Genomic DNA, 25337 nt, shown 5'->3' with positions numbered 1-25337 from the left:
CACATATTCGGATCTGCTGGTTCACTTCCCAGAGGCCAGCAATGGCTGGGGCTGAGCCAGGCCAAAGCCAGGAGCTGGGAACCCAGTCCAGGTCTCCCGTGTGGCTGACAGGGATCCAGCCCCTTGAGCCATCATCACCTGTGCTGCCTCTAAGGGAGCCTGTAAGGAAGAAGCTAGACTTGAGAGCAGAGCCAGGATTTGAACCCAGTCACTGTGGAATGGTATGTGGGTGTTCCACGCAGCCTCTTAACCCCTTGGCCACATGCCAGCCCCAAGTTGTTTATTTTTAATGTAGTTGAATTTATTGTCTTTATGATTTGTGCTTTTTGTGTCTTCCCTGTTTTGAAGTAAAATATTTATTTTTCTTTAAATGCTTAAAATTTACTTTTAACTTTGAGATTGCTAAATAACCTGTAATTGAATTTTGTGTGTGGTGTAAAGCATGGTCCTAATTTTATTTTATTTTATTTTTTTTGTATATGGAAATATAATCTCAATGCTATTTATTACTCTAACCTTGTCCCACAAGTCAACCATTTTCTCTCTTCTACATATCAAATGATCATAGACGTACTGATTTGTTTCTGGCTTTTTTTGTCTGTCCCATCAGTCTGTTTCCACACAAGTGCACAGTATTTTTCTATGGCTCTCAATCTAGTAAGTCTTCAAAACTGAAAAACTTGGTGCACTTGCCCTGTTCATTTTCTTACAGTTGTTGTTATTGTTCAATTCTATTTTACTAAGTAGCAACTTTTAAAAATTTGCTTTTTATTTTTTTGCCGCTGTATAGAAAAGTGATTTTGTATGTTGATGTTTAGTATCTAGAATTTTATCTACCTCTCTTCTTATTCTAATAATTGATTACAGATTATCTTAGATTTTTCATATAGATGATAATGTTGTTTGTGAATAATGAGACTTTGTTTCTTCAATTTTGATCTTCCTCTTATGTTTTTTCAAGTATTTATTTGTTTATTTGAGAGGCAGAATTTCAGAATGGGAGAGACAGAGAGAGAAAGGTCTTCCATTTGTGGTTCACTCCTCAGATGGTTGCAATGGCCAGAGCTGGCCTGATCTGAAGCGAGGAGCTTCTTCCAAATCTCCCATGTGGGTACATGGGACCCAAGCACTTGAGCCATCTTCTGCTATTTCCCAGGCCATAGCAGAGAGCGGGATTGGAAGTGGAACAGCCAGGACTTGAACCAGTGTCCATATGGGATGCCTGCACCACATCTTTTTTCTTTTTCTTAATGGCTCTGATAGGACCTCTGTTGCAACATGGAATAGAAGCAGTGAAAGCACATTATTTTCATGTTTTTAATCATAAGGGAATGCTTCTAATACTTTCCATTAAGTATTATATTTTCTTTTGGGTTTTAGTAAATGTATCAGGTTAAGGAAATTTCCTTTTATTTCTTGTTTTCTAAGAATTTTTATCCTGAATAGTTGTTAGATTTTATTAAAAGCTTTGCATCTATTGAATTAGTCGTGATTCTTTGCTTCTTGATATATTAATGCAGTGACTTGTGTTACAAATGCATTTTCTGGGCCCGGCACCGTGGCTCACTTGGCTAATCCTCTGCCTGCAGTGCTGGCATCCCATATGGGCGCCGGGTTCTAGTCCCGGTTGCTCCTCTTCCAGTCCAGCTCTCTGCTGTGGTCCAAGAGGGCAGTGGAGGATGGCCCAAGTGCACCCGCATGGGAGACCAGGAGGAAGCGCCTGGCTCCTGGCTTCAGATTGGTGAGCGCTGGCCATAGCAGCCACTTGGGGGGTGAACAAACGGAAGGAAGACCTCTCTCTCTCTCTCTCTCTCTCTCTCTCTGTAACTCTACCTGTCAAATAAATAAATAAAAATCTTAAAACAAAAAAAAAAAAAAAGAAAAACAAATGCATTTCCTAATAGTAAGCCTTCCTTGGATTATTGGAATGATTCTCTTCTGCATTGCCACAGTCAATTTGCTAATATTTTATTTAGAAATTTGAGTTTCATGTTTACAAGTGAGATTTAACTTTCAATTATCATATGGCTTTTAATTTGATTTCAAGATTCATAAAATGAGTTAGAAATATTGCATTTTTTTCTTCCATAAATATATTTAGGATTGTACTAGTCAGTTCTGTGAGGGTTTAGTTGTCTGTAACAGTCTCATATTGATAGTAAAGTTGCAAGAAAATACAAAGAAGTCTTTTTGGTGAACCACTGAAAATGAGTTAGCAACATGATACACCGTCACCTCAAATCCTTTCATGGATGGTTCAGACAAACGAGGAACATTCTGTACCATTAGTACAGTCAGCAGAATCAGGAAAGGTGCATTTCTGTGTGGCTACCATCTAATCCGCAAACTCCAGTCACGTTTTTAGGGATTGTCACAGTAGCACCCTGTAAAGAAAAGAGATGCAGTTCAGAATCACGTTGTGTTTGTCGTTGCATTTGCTTGTCGTGTCTTTTAAGTCTCCTTCAGTGCAGAACAATTCCGTGGTCTTTCTTTGGCTTTCAGGGTCTTGACATTTCCACAGTTTCAGTCCAGCTATTTTGCAGGCTATTCCTCAGTTTTGAGTTGCTCTGGTATTTCTTCATAACTGGAGTCAGGTTTTGTCTCTTTAGCAGAACTATTACAGCACTGATGCTGTGTTCTTCTGATTGAACTCTACCAGACAGTGCATAATTTTGAAATGTATCATTATTGGAGATGTATACTTTGATTATGTGGTTTAAGTGGTATCTTCAAGATTTCTTCAAGTAAACTTACTTTTTTTTCATTGTGACAAATACTTATTTTGAGACGCACTTTCAAATTAAGTGAACATCTCATTCCTCTTAACATTTTAATTAATTAATTAATATAAATATCAACGCCTTGTTTCCCTAGTCTTTTTTGTTCATTTGTTTTGTTTTGTTTTGTTTCATCTTCCATCGCCTTGAGAGATGTCTGAAAATTTTGCTCTGTAGTAGTGAGTTTGTTAATTCCTTGTATTTCTTTTCTGTTTTTAGTTGGTTTTTTTTTTTTTTTTTTTTTTTTTTTAAGATTTGTTTATTTGAAAGGCAGAATGACAGAGAGAGAAAGAGAGAGAGAGAGAGAGATCTTCCATCTGCTGGTTCACTCTCCAAATGACTGCAATGGCTGGGGTTGGGCCAGGCTGAAGCCAGCAGCCAGGAATTCTGTTTGAGTCTCCCACATATGTGGCAGGAGCCCAGGCACTTGGGCCATCTGCTGCTTTCCAAGGCTCATTAGCTGGGAACTGGAGTGGAAGCAGAATTGCCAGGACTCAAACACATGCTCTGATATGGGCTGCTGGCATCCTAGACAGCAGGTTAACCTGCTGTGCCACAGTGCTAGCCCCCATTTTCTTATTTCCTAAAAATTCACCTAGCGATGATCTTCAGAAGGAGTCAGGAATGATGAGATACTCCATGATGGACATTCATAGTCTCGGACTCTTTTGACCGAAAATGAAGGTAGAGAATACTTGTGATTCCAGAGTACCTTGCTGAAACTTATTCCTGTGGAATTTTTTCCCCTCCCCTCCCCTCCCCTCCCCTCCCCTCCCCTCCCCTCCCCTCCCCTCTCCTCTCCTCTCCTCTCCTCTCCTCTCCTCTCCTCTCCTCTCCTCTCCTCTCCTCTCCTTTCCTCTCCTTTCCTTTCCTTTCCTTTCCTTTCCTTTCCTTTTTCTGTGTTAAGGACACTTAACATGGGATCTACCATCTTAAAAAAATGTTAATTGTATAATACAATATTTTAAACTATGGATACAGTGGTATACAGCAGCTGTCTAGAACTTAATGAGCTTGCATAACTGAAACTTTGTATCAGTTGAGTAGCAACTCCTCCTTTTCCCATATCCACAGCCCCAGTAATCATATCCTACTTTCTGCTTCTACTTCCTGTGTGTTTGGTTAATTTACATACCTCATATAAGTGGTATTATACAGGATTTGTCTCCTGTGACTGTCTTAATTCACTTAGAATAAGGACTTCAGGGTTCATTCATGTTACAAATAACAGGATTTCCTTTTTAAAGGGCAAGTAGTATTCCATTATATGTAGATAGCATATTTTCTTCACCCATTCATCGGTCCATGCAGTTTTTTTTTCCCTAGAAACCTTTTATTTAAGGTATACAAGTATCAAATTTCATACATTTCTTTTTTTTTAGAGAGAGATTTTTTTTTAAAAAGATTTATTTATTTATTTGAAAGTCAGAGTTACACAGAGAGAGAAGACGAGGCAGAGAGAGAGAGAGAGAGAGAGAGAGAGAGAGGTCTTCCATCTACTGGTTCACTCCCCAATTGGTCAAACGGCCAGAGCTGCGCAAATCCGAAGCCAGGAGCCAGGAGCTTCTTCTGGATCCGCCATGTGGGTGCAGGGGCCCAAGCACTTGGGCCATCTTCCACTGCTTTTCCAGGCCATAGCAGAGAGCTGGATTGGAAGCAGAGCTGCCAGGACACAAACTGGCGCCCACATGGTATGGTGACACTGCAGGCGGTGGCTTTACCCTTAGGCCACAGCGACGGCCCATGCATTTCATATATGCAAATTTAGAAATAGTGATTCTTCCCATCCTGCTCTTTCTCCCACCCATATTCCCATCCTTTTTCCTCTTCCAACTCCTATTCCCGTTCTTATTTTCTACTAAGATCTATTTTCAATTAATTTTATACACATAAGATTAACCCCACACTAAGTAAAGAATTCAATAAAGAGTACAAAAAGAACCAAAAGTGTTCCTCAGCAGTCCAGACAAGGGCTATTCAAAATCATTGCGTCTCAGGGCCGGCGCTGTGGCACAGCAGGTTAACACTCTGGCCTGAAGTGCCGGCATCCCATTTGGGCATTGGTTCGAGGCTCGGCTGCTCCATTTCCAATCCTGCTCTCTGCTATGGCCTGGGAAAGCAGTAGAAGATGTGCCAAGTCCTTGGGGCCCTGCAGCCATGTGAGAGACCTGGAAGAAGCTCCTGGCTCCTGGCTTCAGATTGGCACAGCTCCGGCTGTTGCAGCCATCTGGGGAGTGAACCAGCAGGTGAAAGACCTCTCTCTCCCTTTCTGTCTCTCTCTCTCTCTCTCTCTCTCTCTCTCTCTCTCTGCGCCTCTCTCTGTGTAACTCTGACTTTCAAATAAAATAAATAAATCTTTAAAAAAATATCATTGCATCTCAAAGTGTCAATTTCACTTCCATAGATTACGTTTTAGGTAGTGTGTTAGTTACCACAGATTAGGGAGAACGTATGGTATTTGCTTTTTGGGACTGGCTTATTTCACTGTGTACAGTGTTTTCCAGTTGCATCCATTTTGTTGAAAAACACCAGAATTTCATTTTTTTAAGCACTGTGTGGTATTGCATGGTGTACATATAGGTGCATGCACATTTAAGTTGCTTCCTCATCTTGGCTGTTGTGAATAGTGCTGTGGGGAACAGTGGGAGTACAAACATCTCTTATCTTTTTGAGGTCCTGCTTTCACTTCTTTTGGATAAATACCCAGAATTGGATTGCTGTGTTATGGGGTATTTATTTTTAATTTTAAAAATTATTTATTTAACCTATTCAAAAGACAAAGAAACAGAGAGATCTTCTATCTCTGGTTCACTCCTCAGATGCCCACAATAGCAAGAGCTGGGTCAGACTGAAGCCTGGAGCCAGAAATTCAATCCTAGTCTCCCATGTGAGTAACAGGGACCCAAGTACTGGAGCCATCATCTGCTTCCTCCAGGTGCATAGTAACAGGAAGCTGGGTCAGAATCAGGCACTCTGATATGGGATGCAGCCATCTCAAATGGTGTCAACTACTGTGCCAAAGGCCCACTATATATAATCATAACAGCCATTTATATATATATATATGTAGTATATATATTTATATATATAAAACATGACTATTTTATACACACACACACACTATTTTGTGTTTTAGCTTATTTTCCAGCAGTATTTCATGGGTATGTTATGGTTCTAAATATTCTTCTTAACATTTTGTTTTAGCAGATAATGTGTGTATATATTTCCCGAGTCACAGATGTATAATAATAACAGGTCTTTTTTTTTTTAAACAAACTATAGCAAGTTTTATTAAGGAAATTTTTGCATGGTTTGATTTTCATTATTTACCTGGCATGCTTCTCATATCAGAACCCCCCATGTCAATGATAGCCAGTACTCTCTCAAGTGTCTTCCACAGGCTTAATCTGCCACCACTGTGATGGGCAATGCCTTTGGCCAAGAAGGCACAGACTGTACTTTGGATTTTCTCAATATCAGGCAGTTGTTGATGGGGTGACCAGTTCTGCTTTGCCTTCTCTGATCTTCTTCAGTCTGCTGCTACCCCAGCACGTGCTTTCCTCTTCTAGGCCAACTCCAGTGACTTACTCATCTTTGTAGCCACCACCCTCTGCAGAGACAGCCGGGGGTGGGAAAGTTCTCAGTTCTACATGCCAGGCACAATTGTTTGTCTAACTCTTATGCTACTGCTTCTCATATTTCCAAATATTGATCAAGTTTAGATATTACCTATTGGTTCCTGCTTCTGGAAGTTAATCTCATATTTCAGACACTCTTACTTATTTTTTTTTTTTTTTGACAGGCAGAGTTAGACAGTGAGAGAGAGAGACAGAGAGAAAGGTCTTCCTTTCGTTGGTTCACCCCCCAAATGGCCACCATGGCTGGCGCGCTGTGCTGATCCGAAGCCAGGAGCTAGGTGCTTCCTCCTGGTCTCCCATGCAGGTACAGGGCCCAAGCACTTGGGCCATCTTCCACTGCCCTCTCGGGCCACAGCAGAGAGCTGGACTGGAAGAGAAGCAACCGGGACAGGACCGGCGCCCCGACCGGGACTAGAACCCGGGATGCCAGCGCAGCAGGCAGAGGATTAGCCTAGTGAGCCGCGGCACTGGCCTCCTATTGGTTCTTATGGTGGCAGCCAGGCATATAATGAGAGTTCTTCCTCTGTATTTTTTTCTTGGTTATAAATATTGTTCGTGGAACCTGGAATTGGACTGTGCGTAAGCTTCACTGCTTGTATGTTTTTTTCAACCTTGAAATGAATAATTGCTTCCTTTATTGTTAGCTTTCTCTGTGTTTATCAGTTCTTCCCAGAGACTCCAGCAGATCTTTGAAAGCCTCTTAATGCTATTTTTTTTTTAATTAAGGCATACATGTACAGCTTCATTGACTTTTCACAAAGCTTGAGTAGTCAGCAAAATAAGTGTGTTATCTAGTGTCATGAACTCATGAAGAGTCAAAACAGGCGTGAGCCCTGTGATCATTTTCCTCTCTGTGAGCATTTACCCTCCTGTCCAGTAAAGGTCAGAGCAGCTTCTCATTGTCAAGTTAGTCGTAAACAGTCTGGCGACTCCTAGAATGTTCTAAAACATCCCTCATGCTTGCTTCTGTCAGATAGGAAGTCTACTGCTGGTTGCTGTGCTACCAAGAGTATCAGAGGACCAGTCAGCCCTGTTTTCTCTGGAAGTGCTCCCTCCTGGAAGCAGCCCCTTTACCCCGACCCCATCCTTTGGTCCCTTGTCCTCTTGTTTCCTCCTGCTCCATCCTTCAGAATCTTTCTAGACTAACTACATTCCTGTCTTTGTGGGTCATCTCTTCACCATCAACCCAGAAATTCCTTTCATTTCTCTTTGGCTGGATCTTATTTCCTCTTTTGGTTAGCTAGAAGGTGTCTTTCGGTAGCATCTTAGAGAAAGGGTGTATAGAAGTCCGTTTTTGTCTTAAGTTTTATTTTTATTTATTTGAAAGAGTTAGAGAGGGAGAGATAGAGTGAGAGGTCTTTCATCTGCTAGTTCACTCCCCAAAAGGCCAAACAGCCTGGGCTCAGCCAGGCTGAAGCCAGGAGCCGGGAACTTCATGTGGGTCTCCCACATGGGTCAGGGGCCCAAGGACTTAGACAATACTCTGCTGCTCTCCCGGGCACATTAGTAGGATGTTGCATCAGAAGTGGAGCAGCTGAGACATGATAGAAGTCAGTTTTTTGAGATTCCTCGTCGTGGTTATCCATTGCTCTGTAACGAGTTACTCCAAAATCCAATGCAGTAGTTAAACACTTATTATTTCAGAGCCTCAGTGGAATTTGGGAGCAACTTAGGCGGGTGATTCTGGCTCAGGGAATCCCATGAAGTTGCACCAGGGATGCAGTTAACTGAAGGCTTGACTTGGGGCGGGAGGATCTGCTCCCACCTTGATTGACTTCAAGGCTGGCAAGTTGCTGCCAGGTCCTGGTTGGGGGTCTTAGTTCTCCTGCTGTGTGCATCTCGCAGGCTGCATGAGTGTCCCCATGACCTGCTCTCCAGATCTCAAACACTGAGTAACGCAGAGGGGCAGACAGAATGGTAGTGTTTTTATGATGTGCATCCGCCATGGCCTGTTCATCAGCGGTGAGTCCCTGAGTTCTACCCCATTCAGGCTGAGAGTAATTAGTCTGTGGTCAAGGATTATCTCAGGCCACCACATCGTTCCAGTCCTAAAACATCTTTGCTCTCACCCTGGCGAGTCTGACGTTGTGGATGGCAGGCATGGTCGGCAGAGTTTTGAAGGTGTTATTCCATTGTTTCCCAGCTGCTGGTGGTGTTTCTGGGAAGTCTCTTATTCTGACTCCTGATGTTTCTAAGTAACCTGTTTCCTTCCTGAAGGGTCCCTGTGTCCTGGGCCACAGTGTGGATCCCTTTTCATTCGCTGTGCTAGATCCTCGGGGAAGCTTTTAATTAGGAAACTAACACCTTCAGCCTGGGAAATGCATTGTTTCTTTAATACATTCTTTTAGATTTCATTTTTTAAATTTGCTGTAGTCCATTAATTTTTATGTATAATATAAAGCCAGCAATTTTGAGGTTTTTATCCTCAGGATATAATTAAGCTCATTTTTCTATTATCATTTATTATCCTTAAATTACCAGGTGATTTGGAAAGTCACATTTCCACATAACCAAGGTCTGTTTCTATATTTTAAAAATTCTATTGTGAGGCCGGCGCTGTGGCTCACTAGGCTAATCCTCCACCTGCGGCGCCGGCACACCGGGTTCTAGTCCCAGTTGGGGCGCCGGATTCTGTCCCTGTTGCCCCTCTTCTAGTCCAGCTCTCTGCTGTGGCCCCGGGAAGGCAGTGGAGGATGGCCCAAAGTGCTTGGGCCCTGCACCCGCATGGGAGACCAGGAGGAAGCTTCTGGCTCCTGGCAGCGCGCCGGCCATAGTGACCACTTGGGGGGGGTGAACCAACGGAAGGAAGACCTTTCTCTCTGTCTCTTTCTCTCACTAACTCTGCCTGTCCAAAAAAAAATTTAAAAAATTCTATTGTGTGTATTTTTCAGCCGAGTATACTTAAAAAAAAAAAAAAAGGATGCTAGCTTTTAGTCTGTGTCACTCTGATCATGCAGATCAGATGTATCCCATCTGATCATAGTCTTTCAGAACCTCCCAGACTCCAGTCCTGAAAACAGGCCCCTGAGTCAGGGAGCAGCCAGAGGGAAACTGGTTCTGCACACAGGTCATTGTGAGATCCGTGCAAAGCCGGAGGCTTAGAGCACCTTTCCTGGGCGTCCTTCAAGCTGCCCGGATGAGAAACTGGGAAAGGGCTCAGTGAACAGTGCAGGCGGCATTGGTGTTGCACATCTCTTGATGTCAGATACCTGCTTACAAGTAGGGTTTCAAAATAGTGAAGGGACCGGTTGAACTCAGAAAGCCCCACAGGCACCCAGGGAGGGGGTTTGGGTGCCCCTTTCTGTCCCAGGTCCACTCTAGCTGCTCTGTTACAGCTTTCATTCCTCTTTGGGGAGCTCTTTGAAGGGTCTTGAGGGTTGGGGAGAAGGGAGAGAGTGTTCTGAAAAAAAGGGGAGGGAAATAAGAATGAGAACAGATCCAAGGTGCACCTGTGTACTTTGAAGTATGCTTTTTTTTTTAACTTTTATTTCATGAATATAAATTTCCAAAGTACGACTTATGGATTACAATGGCTTCCCCCCCATACCGTCCCTCCCACCCACAACCCTCCCCTTTCCCACTCCCTCTCCCCTTCCATTCACATCAAGATTCATTTTCAATTATCTTAATATACAGAAGATCAGCTTAGTATACATTAAGTAAGGATTTCAACAGTTTGCTCCCACACAGAAACATAAAGTGAAAAATAATAGATGATTTTTTTAAATGATGATGAAATCAGATCAGACCTATTGTCATGTTTAATCCCAGTGAGAGTCAAGTTGGGAATTGATAATTTCTTTTTTTTTTTTTTTTTTAAGTATGCTTTTAATGTATGTAGAGAGACCTTCAGAGCTCCAAACATTTTACAGCGTTGGGGCTTTTGTTTATTTTCTTAATTATGAAGAATGATTAGTGGATTTATTGTAGAATTTATGCTTGACCTAGGGCAAATTTTTGGTGGAAAAGATAGAAAATCTACCAGCTAGACTTTTATATTCTTAGTAGCAGAAGCTTTATCACCCTCAGGTCTACATTGAACTGGCCCGGCATCTTGTCTGTGGAGGGGCCTGGGCTCCCTGTCTCTGGTACGTGTGTGATACTTCCTAGTTCTTCAGTGCAGTGTAGATGGGACGGCAGTGTTTTAGAAGCCTTTACCAAAAGCAGGGGAACCAGTGCAGGGAAGTCAGCATAGAGAGCCTTCCAGTGAGGTTATTTTTCATAGGACCGTGAGTTTTAAATTTCTTCAGCTGTGCTTTCTCTTCAGCTCTTGGCTTGGGCAAAGTGACAAAAGCTGGCTTCGCACAGCCAGTCAGGAGCGAGCCTACAAGTACATGTAGACCCTAAGGTTTTTTTTTTTTGACAGGCAGAGTGGACAGTGAGAGAGCGAGACAGAGAGAAACCCTAAGTATTTCAAATCCAAAAGAGTGGACTTCATGATTGACACTGGGAATGCTGCCCGCGTGGGCGTGGCCAGTGTCTTCCATGAGAACTATCCGATGCTATCCCTGTAGCTCCCGCAGAGCGGTGTATCTGCCTGTTTCCCAATGGCCTAATATCCCTACTAGACATAAGCAGGTGGTGATGGCTTGGGAATCTGGCTTAGGTTTTCTGTGTGATGAATCTGTACACTTTGTGGCTTAAGGTACACTTTGTGGCTTTTAAAATAAGGGCTGCAGTGTTACATAATTGAAAACAGCGGTGTAGACCTGAGTTCCAATGTGATCCATTGATAAAACAATTTGTTTTAGTGAGTCAATGTGTCCATAGTTTTGTGGGGAGATTTGGATATACCTAGTTTGTAATTTTATAATTTTGACTATAATTGAATTATTTTAAATGATTATAAAATTTATACTTGAGTCTTTCTGTGATATATTGGGCTATCTTTATATGACACTGAGGTATTATTACTGAGGCATAAAGGCTCAATTATCATTTCGTTGAGAAAATATAAAATAATATACATTACAGGAGATGTTCTTCGTTATGATGATAGGTGAGGCCTGCTTATATTTAAAGTGGCCATGGGGCCATTCTGTAAGCTTGTATAAAGTATGTACTGTTACCTCATTATCATAAATCAATTTAGATGTTCTTAAGTGGAATGTAATTGCATGTAGTTAAATCTGTGTTTTGATTCTATATCTTCTAGCTTTATTTCTTTTATGTATTTGGTAGTTGTTCTTTAAGCTTTTCAAGTTGACCTAGAAAAGCAGACAGAAGCAGCATGTGTCAACGTGCTTCGAGAGTAAGCTAATTCGTCCTCGTGCTTTGGCCCGGTTTTCCCTTTCTGCTCAGTCTGAGCTGCGTGGTTTGGTTTGCAGAGCGAGAAGCTTCTGCTGTATGATACGGTGCAGAGTGAGCTTGAGGAGAAGATCCGGAGGCTTGAAGAGGACAGGCACAGCATCGACATCACCTCAGGTAAGGCGTGCCGCGGGCGTGCGCACGGAGGGCCTTTGGCCTGCCCCGCAGCTTGAGTGCCCCCTATCGGACGTGCTCGGGACCGGAAGTGTTCGGATTTCACGTTGTGGACTATTTCCATGTAATTATGAGCTAGCTTGAGGTGTCTAAACACAAAACCGCGTATGTTTCACACACCCCTTATACACTTAGTCTGATTGTAATTTCATGCAGTATTTCTCACCAGTCACATGAGGTGAGTGTGGAATTTTCTACTTGCATTGTCATGGTAGCACTCAAAAAAGTTTTGGGTTTGGGGGCATTTTGGATTTTGGATTTTCGGATTAGGGATGCTCAACCTGCAGTCCTCCATGATATCTGAGTCTTATCTTGGTCTTCCACTGTTAATGCTGCTAAAGGAATTGTCCGCATAGTAGGGGAAAAGGAGAGGCTGCTGAAGAATTTGATGTGATTGTGATTGTTAGTTACCTTGACCTGAGCTCACACTTCAGAATGCCAAAAGACACGGAACTCATGACGGGGGACAAAACAGAAGTGTGGCAGGGGTCTCTCTCTGAGCACAGCATGAGAAGACAGCTGTAGAAGATTGTTCCGCTCAGCCCTGGGAGGCTCATGTGGAAGAAGGAGTGCAAACCTTTTCACTGTGGTGGCATCAGACAAACTAGGCACATGGAGAAAAGTTACAGGGATGCAGATTTTTGTCTCAGAAGAAGGAAAACTTAATACATAAATTAGGCCACTGCAGTGTGAAATTTACTTTTTCCAGGGATATTGTGGACAAGTTTTCTTTGTTAGGGAGAAGGCTGACTAGGTTACCTGCAGTTCTTGCATACTTTTCATTTTATCTGTTATAAATTTTATTCCTCTGCTGTTGAGTGGCCATGGTGAGTCACATAAGCTGAGCTCTAATGCCGGTGTTCCCTTGCCGGTTCACTGGGTGACTGTGGACAGCTGCTGAACTTTGCTAAGCTGGTGTCCTTGTCAGCAAGAAGAAGTAGTAAGAATGTCTGCCTTCAAGGTAAAGTTGAGGATTAGGTGAGACGATGCATGTGATATATATTTTACGAAGCACCTGACATGTGCTCATCAATTATCCGTAAGTGCTAGACCGAGTTTTGCTTTAAAAAAGGCAGAGGAAAATTTGTAAGTACTGAATGTAGCTGCTCCTGGAGCGGTACACAGTCCCATGTGTATACACATGGCTGCCAGTGGAGTTGTGTACAGTGTATACTTGAATAGGTGGCCACTGTGAGATGACTGTCATTTTCCCTCCTTTGGTCAGCAGAAATCTAATCTTTAATTTTTACTTCCTTGCCAGAGCTGTGGAATGATGAGCTTCAGTCGAGAAAGAAGAGGAAGGATCCTTTCAGTCCCGACAAGAAGAAGCCCGTGGTGGTTTCAGATATCCTTCTCTGGGTTTTCGGGGGTTTTCTTCCTCCTTGCTGTACATTTCTACAGTGTGCATATTTTGGGAAATTTTATTAGTACACAGTGATTTTGTTTTTAATGAGTAAACCCTTTTTTTATGTAAGATTTATTTAGTTATTTGAAAGAGTTACACAAAGAGAGGTGAGGCAGAGAGAGAGGTCATCCATCCACTGGTTCACTCCCAAAATGGCAGCAATGACTGGAGCTGTACCAGTCTGAAGCCAGGAGCCAGGAGCCAGGAGCTTCCTCCAGGTCTCCCATGCGGGTGCAGGGGCCCAAGGACTTGGGCCATCTTCCACTGCTTTCCCAGGCCATAGCAGAGAGCTGGATTGGAAGTGGAGCAGCCAGAACTTGAACCAGCACCCACATGGGATCTGGCACTGCAGGCGGTGGCTTTACACACTGTGCCACAGCACCAGGCCCACCTTTTTTTTTTTTTTTTTTTTTTTTTAAGAAAAAAAAGTGGAAGATGACTTATAAAATGGATTGAAGGCAGAAGATATAGTTTACATTCAGAATGGTGGGGGAAGAGAAGAAATTTATTCATGATTTCAAGTTTGAAAATTCGTAGGCTTCCTAGCCTAGTAGTTAAGATGTCTGTTGCATATGCTGGAGTGCCTGGGTTTGATATCCAGCTCTGCTGCCGACTCCAGCTTCCTGCCAGTGGGAACCCTGAGAGGCAGCAGGGGGATGGCTCAAGTGGCTGGATTCCTGCCACCCACGTGGGATTTCTGGATTGAGTCTCTGGCCCAGGCCTGGTTGTCACAGATGTTTGGGGGAAGAGAACCAGCAGATGGCAGCTCTCTCTTTTTTTCTCTCAAAAAAAGAAAGAAAGAAAGAGTATCTATATCTCTATGTAGCATGTAGTATACTGCATGACGGTTTAATTCTCATTTGTACTTTTTTTTATTTGAAAGGCAGAGTTTACAAAGAGAGAGGCAGAGACAGAGATCTCCCCATCTGCTGGTTCACTCCCCAAATGGCCACAACAGCCAAAGCTGGGCCAGTCTGAAGCCAGGAGCCAGGAGCTTCTTCTCCCCCATGTGGGTGGTAGGGGCCCAAACACTTGGGACCTCTTCTGCTGTTTTCCCCAGACACATTAGCAGGGAGCTGGATTGGAAGTGGAGCAGCTGGGACTTGTAGTCGTGTCCACACGGGATGCTGGCACTACAGGTGGTACCTTAACCCACTGTGCCACAGTGCCAGCCCCCTGATTGTCTTTAAATTAAACTACTATATGCATCCTTATGGAACCCTCCCTTTGCCTCTGTATCTTAAAAACCTCTGTCTTTTTAAAAAAAAAAAAAACCAAACATTTATTTATTTTTATTTGACAGGCAGAGTTAGACAGAGAGAGAGAGAGAGAGAGAGAGAGTCAGAGAGAAAGGTCTTCCTTTTGTTGGTTCACCCCCAAATGGCTGCCACGGCTGGCGTGCTGCGCCGATCTGAAGCCAGGAGCCAGGTGCTTCCTCGTGGTCTCCCATGCGGGTGCAGGGGCCCAGGCACCTGGGCCTTCCTCCACTGCCTTCCTGGGCCACAGCAGAGAGCTGGACTGGAAGAGGGGCAACTGGGACTAGAACCTGGTGCCCATATGGGATGCCGGTGCCGCAGGCAGAGGATTAACCAAGTGAGCCACGGCGCCAGCCCCAAAAACCTCTGTCTTTTCCCCTCAACCTTAAGTTATCAATGTTCTCATAGAATTGAAGGAATATGATTGTGGCATCAGAAGCACTAGACTATGTATGTCAGTACTTATTTGGATATGTAAAATAATTGGGAGTCAGAATTCAGAATACCAAAGGATTATATTCCTGAACCGTTTTTCAATTCTCTGAAAAATTGAATGTTGGAAATATAATTCAAAGTGTTATATCTTTACTGCTGAATTGACCTTGACTTTTCAACGTCCATATATAGTTTATATGCTACAAGATCTTGATATTCTTGAAGACTGGACAACAATCAGGAAGGTATGATTAAAGAAGAGTGAAGCACAAGTGCATTTTTATAGTCTGCTTTTTAGGAGTATAGATTTTTCACTAATACATCAAAGCATGATAATTGTTAAATATTCTTTGCTTTTGCAACATTTTCTCTAAGATAATTGGTAGTATTACAGATAGCAGCAATCTGTAGTGATACTTCAAGAATTAGGGACATGTCAGCAGTTTTTATAATAATTTATACAAGAATTACAGAAAAACATTTTTTTATTTTGCTCCCAAATAATATCACCATTTTGTGCCTAATCCTTAGCCTGGTCCTGGCTCATGGAAGACACTCAATGTTTGTTGAATGAACAAAAGTAAACATTTATTTATTTATTTTAAAGATATATTTATTTATTTGAAAGGCAGAGTTACTGAGAGAGAGAGAGAGAGAGAAAGAGAGAGAGAGAGAGAGAGAGTCTTCCATACGCTGGTTCATTCCCCAGATGGCTACAATGGCTGGGCTGGGCCAGACTAAAGCCAGAAGCCAGGAGCTTCATTTAGTCTCCCACATGGGTGCAGGGACCATCTTCTGCTGCTGAAAGTGGAGCAGCTGGGACTTGAATTGGAGCCCAAATGGGATGCCGGCATCACAGATGGTGACTTCACTTACTACACCACAGCACTGGCCTCACATTTTTCCATTTGTTATAAACTTCTTAGTTGAGAGAGGATTATTTCGAGTATTGATAACACCTCCAGGAGAAGTTGTTATTCTGTGTATTTCATATGATCTTAGACTTTAAAAATGTATTGAAGCAGCTAGTACTTACATTTTACTGCATTTAATACTGAGCTAGCTAGTCGTTTTTTATATCTTAAATGGTTACCAAAATATATTTTTGGTCTGAACTCAGTTTCTTGTTTCTTCTCTCCTGCTCTTTCTTTTTTAAGGCGATGGCTACACTGGGTCCACACAGAGTGAAAACAGAACGTAAGTCTGGTTGAGAGATGCTGTCTATGCAGAGTCCTAGAATCAGGGTTGTTCTGGGTACTAAAGAGTGATTCCCTGTCCTCAACAAACACCCAGCCTGATATGACCAGGAATTCTTCTGGAGTCTTTTGTATAAACACTTCAAAATTTCTGGATATAGTGTATTTCTTCTTCTTTCTTTCTTTCATTTTTTTAAAGATTTATTTATTTATTTGAAAAGCAGAGTTACAGAAAGGCAGAGGCAGAGAGAGAGAGAGAGAGAGAGAGAGAGAGGTGTCTTCCGTTTGCTGGTTCACTCCCCAGATGGCCCCAATGGCTGGAGCTGCACTGATCCAAAGGCAGGAGCCAGGAGCTCTGGGTCTCCCACATGGTTGCAGGAGCCCAAGGACTTGGGCCATCTTCTACTGCTTTCGCAGGCCGCAGCAGAGAGCTGGACTGGAAGAGGAGCAGTTGGGACTCGAACTGGCACCATATGAGATGCTGGCAGCGCGGGCCCCGTGTATTTTTTCTTTCAGTGTTCAGCTACATCACTATGAACAGTACTAAGGGGCCGGCGCTGTGGTGTAGTAGGTATAGCCGCCATCTTCAGTGCCGGTATCCCATATGGGCGACAGTTCGAGTTCTGGCTGCTCCACTTCCTATCCAGTTCTGTGCTATGGCCTGGGAAAGCAGTGGAAGATGGCCCAAGCACTTTGGCCCCAGCACCCATGTGGGAGACCCGGAAGAAGCTCCTGGCTCCGGAATGGTGCAGCTCCGGCTGTTGCAGTCATCCGGGGAATGAAGATTCTCTCTCTCTGTTTCTCTCTGTCTGTGTCTCTCTTTCTGCCTCTGCCTCTCTGTAATTCTGACTTTCAAATAAATAAATAAATCTTTTAAAAAAAACAGTAAGAATCCAGAAATTCAACATTCTGTATTTAGTGTGTTTTATGGGTCCGGTAATTCTCTATGGGTGGTGTTTCAAATTCCTGGGTTGGCTTCTGGCAGTCTGTGAACTTTCAGAAATTCTACACAGTTTGTTCTGTGTGTGCCTTTTCTGGGAAGAGATTAGAATCTCCACAGTGGAGTCCGTAAAAGAATTTACCCATTACCAAGGTGTATCGTATTCCGATAGACCTTAGTAAAAGTCACACCAAATTACACTTGAGTTTTTTCTAATTCTGAAAGACTGTCACAAAACATAGCAAAATGCACAAACCATGCACACACATAGAAACACAAAAGCAATGTCTACGAAGGAAAGAAATATCCAGTTAAGTTAGCAACATGTTTAGAAATGATGGTGGGAGAGGAAAAAGTGAGGACAGATAGAAAGTAGTTTTGTTTAACAGTAAACTTACCAACTTCTTTTTCCACAGACAGCATTTGCCTTCTGTTTGAGATCTAGCCGCACACATATTAGAAACTTAGTGAAAGACTGCTTAGGGTTTCTACTTTGAAATTCTAGCATGGCTTAAGACATTTTGAATCTAAACCTGTTTGTTTGCCAGGGAATCTCCAGAAATTCATTTAATAATCCTCTCAAAGAAGAAGTTCTACCTGTATTCTGATGTGGTTGAGTTGACCAATAAAATTCAAGCTAAGAGCCAGAATGCTAATTTCATTAAACGAAAAAAGCAGCTTTTCCAGCTACCTCTCTATGATAGAAAACATTTCTTTCAAGTACCAAATTAATTTCTTCAGCAGTACAATAAATCCTAATTTGATGGTAGATAATATCTACCACCAAAGATGATATAGTAACAATATGATAAAATTAAGGCAGTAGTACATGGAGTAATTCAAATATAAACTAAAATGACATTGTTAATGAATATGGCAATCAATATAATTATATATTTATATTTTACTTTAAAAGCATCAGATCACAGCCAAACAGGTTAACCACAATATAAAATTTTACCACCAACTATTTTTGCTGTTTTCGCAATGAAACATATTCATTCTTACTGCCTCACTTCTAACTGCGACCTGTAAATTTGTTTAGACAACAATGACTTCAGTACCTTTCCTCCCAAACTTTTTTGGGTAACAAAAATTAAATGATGTATTGAAGATTCTATTAAAGATACTGAGCCTTTTGACTATGGCCTGGGTATTGAAGACTTGTGGGAATTTTTCTCAGTAACTCTCACATCTCCCCATGACCTCTCTGTTCAAAGAGATACCATACTTTTTTAGGAAACAGGAAGTAGTGTGCTGACTAGCTGAGCAGTGGCTTGAGTGGGTGGGGAGGACTTCTCAGAGGAGGGGACATTTGAGTGATACAGAGGTATCGGTGTCATGATATGCTTCTGACAATGTGTTTCCATAAAGGACTTTGTTGTTTCCCCCAGCACGGGTTTATCTGACTCATACAAAAACCATTTCTGGGATTTAAGTTAGGATTTCTACTTAGGGCACTTTCTTTTTGGAATTAAAGGTCTGGGAAACTGTTGGAATATACAATAAGCTCTGCATCCTTGGAAACATCAGGTGCCTGTAGAGGACAAGTAAGAAAAGTATGATTTTCAGTGAACTATGGCAATTGGTATTTAAATACAACTTAAAATTGGCCCTAGCAATTGGTAATGTGCCTATTTCCCCTTCTGGCAGTTGTCTAGTTAATCGGTGATTTATTTAGTAGTTATATTGGGAACAATGAATTCTATAAAATAATGTAAGAAATCAACTAGTTTTGTTTTTGTTAGATATTAGTTTCTTTATCTAAGACATACTTGGAGTGCTTCCTTCATATGTACGCATGGGTTGGTAGTGAATCCTAGTGTTCTGAGCCTTTTGTTCTTCTGACAGTGTCTCACTGATGTAACAGTTTTTGACCTGACCCCTTTAGCACCTGTGAAACTGGAAAAACATCTGCACAGTGCCAGATCTGAAGAAGGAAGACTGTATTACGACGGCGAGTGGTATATACGTGGACAGACCATCTGTATTGATAAAAAAGATGAGTGTCCTACAAGGTAAAAAAAAAAAAGCCTTTGCCACTTCATTGTTGCCCTGTGCTGTAGTTAGATCACTGTGCTCAGTAAATACTCATTGCCTCAACAGTGCATTAGTAATGTGCCATCAGTAGCCTGTGAGTCCCTTTTGCAGCTGGTGTATGATTTGATTACACATGTATGTACACAGTTATTAATGTTTATACACCAGACTTCATATAAAAATCATGAATAGAGTGAGAATGTTGGCAAAATGTGGCTACGTAAGTAGCCCTCTGGTTAATTCCTGGAGTAGATGAATTGTAATGATCCAGTATAATGACCTTTAAACCATACTGTCATGAATTTATGGTAGACTCTTTAACCCTTAGCTTTTTGTAGGTTCATTGTGATATTTTGATAAAAAGAATTTATATCAGTTAAGGTAAGAAAGAAATATAAAATTAATGAAAACCTTAAGAGTAGTAGTGATCAAAGAATAACTTGAAAGCTGAAAATTGTTTTTTTTAAAGTGTCAGTAATCTTTTCTGGCTTATAGAAAGTTTATATACTTATTTATTTCACTTTATAAATTATTTTCTGATGTGACCTTTTGAAAATATTAATGTTAATCACTGCTTTCATTCCTTTAGTAGCTTAGTATTTAATTCTGAATAATCTTCTAGAGTAAGAGAATATCTTTTTTTCAGTAAATAAAGCCTTTGAGTTTAGTCTGGAATATTCTTTTCTAAGTACAATGCTTTTTTTTTTTTTTTTTTTTTTATTTTTTTTTTTTTGGACAGGCAGAGTGGACAGTGAGAGAGAGAGACAGAGAGAAAGGTCTTCCTTTGCCGTTGGTTCACCCTCCAATGGCCGCCGCGGTCGGCGCGCTGCGGCCGGCGCACCGCGCTGATCCGATGGCAGGAGCCAGGAGCCAGGTGCTTTTCCTGGTCTCCCATGGGGTGCAGGGCCCAAGCACCTGGGCCATCCTCCACTGCACTCCCTGGCCACAGCAGAGGGCTGGCCTGGAAGAGGGGCAACCGGGACAGAATCCGGCGCCCCGACTGGGACTAGAACCCGGTGTGCCGGCGCCGCTAGGCGGAGGATTAGCCTAGTGAGCCGCGGCGCCGGCCAGTACAATGCTTTTAATTGAGTTATAATTGCATCTTTCAATTTAAGGATTCCAGGAACATTGTAGTAACTTTTCTCACAGACACTCACTGAGCTAACTACTAGATTAGATATGATACTCCTGGAGGCCTCTCTTTATTTTATTGTTTTTGAAATGTTTTACTACCAAGCATCAGAGTGGTTAAAAAAGAGATGACATAGCATCAAAGAAAATAAACACAAATCTATTTTTTTAAATTTCTATGTAAAGATTAGTAGTGTCCAGAAGAATCCCTTTGAAGTGCAGTCAGTGGTTTGACAGTGGATATCAGGGATTAGTGTTGGATTTCCTGTGGCCAAGGCTCATTAGAATTGAGGGTGTAAGGCAATATAAGTAAGGATTTTAGCCCCTGAATTCTCTTTTTTGCAGGGTGGGGTGAGGATGGAGTTGCAACAGTATAAGTTTGACATATTACGTGTTGCTTACCAGTGGCGACATGTTCTAAGAAATGTATCTCTAGGCATTCTCATTGTGTAAACATCACAGAATATACTTACATAAACCTACATGGTGTAAGCCAATCACTCCCCCCCCTTTAAGATTTATTTTATTTATTTGAAAGCAGAGTTACCCATAGAGAGAGAGGGGGAGAGACAGAGATCTTCCATCTGTTTGTTCACTCCCCAAATGGCTTCAACAGCCAGGAGCCAGGGGCTTCTTTTGAGTCTCCAGGGGCCCAAGCACTTGGGCCATCTTCTACTGCTTTTCCAGGCACATTAGCAGGGAGCCGTATTGAAAGTGGAGTTGCTGGGACTTGAGCCAGTGCCCATATGGGATGCCAGTGCTAGAGGTCGCAGCTTAATCTGCTACGCCACAGTGTCGGCCATGTGAGCCAAACCCTTGATGGGGCCTCTTTTTGTGGTCGAGACACATCAAACAGGATGATGAGGCGGTTATCAGCATAGTATGGCATTCTGTTTCACAAGTTTGTTTTTTATGGGTAAAAGTTCACTGAAAAATAATGATAAAAGGTATGGAATAGTAAAAGCAAGGAAATGGAATCAAACGATAAGCTTATTTTCATGCAAAAAAATTTTTTAAAGACTTATGTATTGGCTGGCACCGCAGCTCAATAGGCTAATCCTCTGCCTGCGGTGCCGGCACACTGGGTTCTAGTCCCAGTCGGGGTGCCGGATTCTGTCCCGGTTGCTCCTCTTCCAGTCCAGCTCTCTGCTGTGGCTGGGAGTGCAGTGGAGGATGGCCCAAGTGCTTGGGCCATGCACCCACATGGGAGACCAGGAGAAGCACCTGGCTCCTGGCTTTGGATCAGCGTGGTGCACTGGCTGCAGTGTGCTGACTGCGGCAGCCATTGGGGGGTGAACCAATGGAAAAAGGAAGAGCTTTCTCTCTATCTCTCTCTCTCTCACTGTCCACTCTGCCTGTCAAAAAAAAAAAAAAAAATTGAGAGAGAGAATGATCCAACATGGGAAGTGGGATACACAGCAGACTCATAGAATGGCAGATGTCCTAAACAGCACTCTGGCCTCAGAATCAGCCCTTAAGGCATTCGGATCTGGCTGAAGAGCCCAGGAGAGTATTTGAGGCATGGAAAGCCATGACACTCTGGCCAAAAAAAAACCAAAAAACCAAAAAACAAAAAAACACACAAAAAAAACACCTAAATGAAAGATCTCTGCGAGTGAGATCCCAGTGGAAAGAATGGGCCATCAAAGAAGGAGGTACCTTTCTCTGAAGGGAGGAGAGAACTTCCACTTTGACTATGACCTTGTCTAAATAAGATCGGAGTTGGCAAACTCAAAAGGCTTCCATAGCCTTGGCAACTCATGACAAGAGCCTAGGGAGATTACTGACGCCATAAACAAGAGTGTCGATTTGCTAAGACAACAGGACTCACTGTGCACTTACTCCTCAAGTAGGATCTCTGTCCTTAATGTATTGTACAATGTGAATTAACGATATAACTAGTACTCAAACAGTATTTTTCACTTTGTGTTTCTATGTGGGTGCAAACTGTTGAAATCTTTACTTAATATATACTAAATTGATCTTTGTATATAAAGAGAATTGAAAATGAATCTTGATGTGAATGGAATGGGAGAGGGAGATGGGAGGGAAAGCCACTGTAATCCAAAAGCTGTACTTTGGAAATTTATATTTATTAAATAAGAGTTAAAAAATAATAAAATTAAAAATTAAAATAAAAAAATGAAGTGAGGTGGCATACTATAATTAATTCATTCGTTCTTTTTTTTCCTTTTTAGTGCCATAATTACAACAATTAACCATGATGAAGTTTGGTTTAAGAGGCCTGATGGAAGCAAATCTAAGCTTTACATTTCACAGCTACAGAAAGGAAAATATTCAATTAAACATTCGTAATCATGATTTAAGTGTTATCTAAACCTACCTTATTAGTGTTACAAAGTGTGATGTGCCATGAGAGTAAAAAAATGTATTCAATAACAATATTCTCGCTGAATCATGACAGAATGTGTATTTGTAGGTAATACTTTAAGTAGACCTCATATTGATGTTTTTACAAAAAACAATAATTAGTCATGATCATTGCATTTATTTGCCAATTAGGTCCAATGAACAATATATAGTAGGTATTTCTTTCTAGAATTTTTTCTTTCTTTTTTTTAAAGTTATGCAAATGTCTCATCTTTGTGAACTATGGTTACCTTTATCTGCAGTTAAATTTTTTCCATATCTTTGTTATTCTTTGTAAATAAGACTGATAAAATGATTCCTATAAATGGTTTGTACAAGTAGATTGGTGTTAAATCAGAATTGGATTGCAACATGTCTATGTGAGTATGTACATATGGTATCATCAGCTTATTTAGAGCTGACGGCCTTACCCTGCAATCTTGTTTACCCACGACTAAACTATCGGGTTGGAGACCTAAAAGGAGCACTTTTGTAGAATAGAAGCTTTCCTTTTCTTTCTTGACTGTTTAGTAGTGACCTATTTTTTACGAGTTATACTTCATGTTAGTAAAACGAGTGTCAAGTGCTAACACGCTTCTCCCTGTGTTTCTGTGTTTGTACCTGGTATTTCTGGCGCTGTATGTAAGTGGACAGTAACTGACAGTTGTGGTGCTTGCTGTACATGTCTGATTTTTTGGAAACAGATTTTTAGTAAGCATTTTCCAGAGGCGAAACTAGGTCTTTGTCCTAATTTTATTACTGTGGCGAAATAGACGGAGGTTGCTTCCTTGCATCTGTCCCCAAATTTGTGTTTTTATCTCTGGTGTTTCTAGACTGTAAGGCCATTTGGTGCAATTTAGAAAACGTCCTCCTTGCCCTTCGCCACGTTCAAACTTCACTTCAGAGCCTCAGGAACCGTACAGAGTGGAGACCCTCGTGTGGCAGCACAGGTGGCTGTAGAACGCTTTCAGAGTACAACCAAACCAAGTGTTCCTGGTGCTCTTGTGCACTTTAATTTCTGTTACCGTGAGACTTCAGAGGAAGAGGAAGAGGAAGCACGCTGCCTGGAACGCTCAGGGCAGGAGCGACCGCATGATTCCGTTTGTTCTCTTAGCATTTACCTCTGTAGACTTCCTCTGCAGATCACTGCTTCCCAGTTGCCAAACTTTATACCATTTGACTTTTGAAATTCAGTATCAGCCAAGTTTTGCTACTTTATTCTGTTTCTAATTGACCTTAGCAAATGTACATAATGTCATAATCCAATAGTATTTGACAGTACTTATGTATACAATGTTTGATAAGCATTTTTAATAAGATTTGTATTTTTAAATTTAGTATATAAATAAAAAGATGTGTTGGAGTGTCCTTGGAGTGTCTTGAATTGCTTATGTGTATTTGTTTATTTATTTTTTAAAGATTTCTTTTTATTTGTTTGAAAGGCAGAGAGACAGAGAGATCTCCGAGAGAGAGATCCCCTAATGTCTGAGGCTGGACCAGGCTAAAGCCAGGAGCCAAGAACTCCATCAGGGTCTCCGATAGGTGAGGCAGGGGCCCAAGCACTGGAAGCAGAAGAGCTGGGGTCGAACTGGCGCTCCAGTATGGGATGCTGGTGTTGCACACGGGGCTTAACCCACCGCACCACGATGCTGGGACCTCTGTTCTTCTTCACAACTGTGTGTTTCCAAGGAGGGTTTGAGCCAAGTGACATTAATAGACGTGGAGTACTGGAGTGCTGCGCCGATGTTTCTGCTTCTCTAAGCCATCATCCGGCCTCTGTTGTGGTATATGTAGGTGTGTGTGGAAGATGTTACATTGCCCTTATTTCCCAAATAAACAGGTATCTATGTTATGCTTTACTACAGACATACTGGATAATTTCTGAAGTTCAAAAGAGAAAATCTTGTTCTTAAAAACTGATTAATTATATTTACTTTCAAAAGTTTAGTATTAACATCACATCTTCCATCCTAATATTAAGGTTCCAAAAGCATATGCTCACTTAGATTAAAATGCTGTAAAATATATTTTGCTACTGGCAGTTTGCTATCTGACTTTGTCATAGGTTTAATTTAGGAGAATTGTGGGGCTTGCGCTGTGCTGTAGCGGGTAAGGCTGCTGCCTACAGTGCCGGCATCCCAAATGGGCACCGCTTCGAGTTCTGGCTGCTCCACTTCCAATCCAGCTCTCTGCTGTGGCCTGGGAAAGCAGTAGAAGATGGTCCAAGCCCTTGGGTGCCTGCACCCGTGTGGGAGACCCGGAAGAAGCTTCTGGCCCCTGGTTCAGATCGGCACAGTTCTGGCCATTGTGGCCAACTGGGGAGTGAACCAGTGGATGGAAGACCTCTTTCTCTCTTTCTCTCACTCCTTCTCTTTCTGTGTAACTCTTTCAAATAAGTATATAAATCTTTAAAAAAAATAAAAAAAATAATTTCGGAGAATTGTTAGAAACAGAAATGGTTTGTGGCAGCTGCTGTTTATGATCAATTCCCAAGTCTTTCTTGTCACAGTTCTCGGTTCTCTCTCTCTCTTTTTTTTAAAGCTTTTAAAAAAATCATCTTTTTTTTTAAATTTTTATTTTCTTTCTTTTTTATTTAGTAAATATAAATTTCCAAAGTACAGTTTATGGATTACATTGGCTTTCCCCACCCCATAATTTCCCTCCCACT

General features: G+C 41.8%; 1 protein-coding gene across 2 annotated transcripts in view; it reads left to right on the top strand.

Moving 5' to 3' along the window:
* BRMS1L (BRMS1 like transcriptional repressor) overlaps positions 1 to 24037 on the top strand; it is a 35572-nt gene extending 11535 nt beyond the window's left edge. Inside the window, exons 5-10 of one of the 2 annotated variants that reach the window (XM_002718145.5) lie at positions 11743 to 11839; positions 13158 to 13241; positions 15173 to 15237; positions 16150 to 16189; positions 19020 to 19146; positions 22498 to 24037. In XM_002718145.5, coding sequence (XP_002718191.1) covers positions 11743 to 11839; positions 13158 to 13241; positions 15173 to 15237; positions 16150 to 16189; positions 19020 to 19146; positions 22498 to 22615 — 531 coding nt within the window. In that variant the 3' untranslated portion in view covers positions 22616 to 24037. Of the gene's footprint in view, positions 1 to 11742; positions 11840 to 13157; positions 13242 to 15172; positions 15238 to 16149; positions 16190 to 18998; positions 19147 to 22497 lie in introns of both variants that reach the window. The other variant, XM_017348265.3, reaches the window with a different exon arrangement.
* The last annotated feature ends 1300 nt before the right edge of the window (positions 24038 to 25337 follow it).

This window comes from Oryctolagus cuniculus, chromosome 12 (assembly GCF_964237555.1).
Source record: "Oryctolagus cuniculus chromosome 12, mOryCun1.1, whole genome shotgun sequence".
In the NCBI taxonomy this organism is placed as follows: domain Eukaryota; kingdom Metazoa; phylum Chordata; class Mammalia; order Lagomorpha; family Leporidae; genus Oryctolagus; species Oryctolagus cuniculus.
Note: the sequence above shows the minus strand (reverse complement) of the source record. Positions and strands in the feature narration are given on the sequence as shown.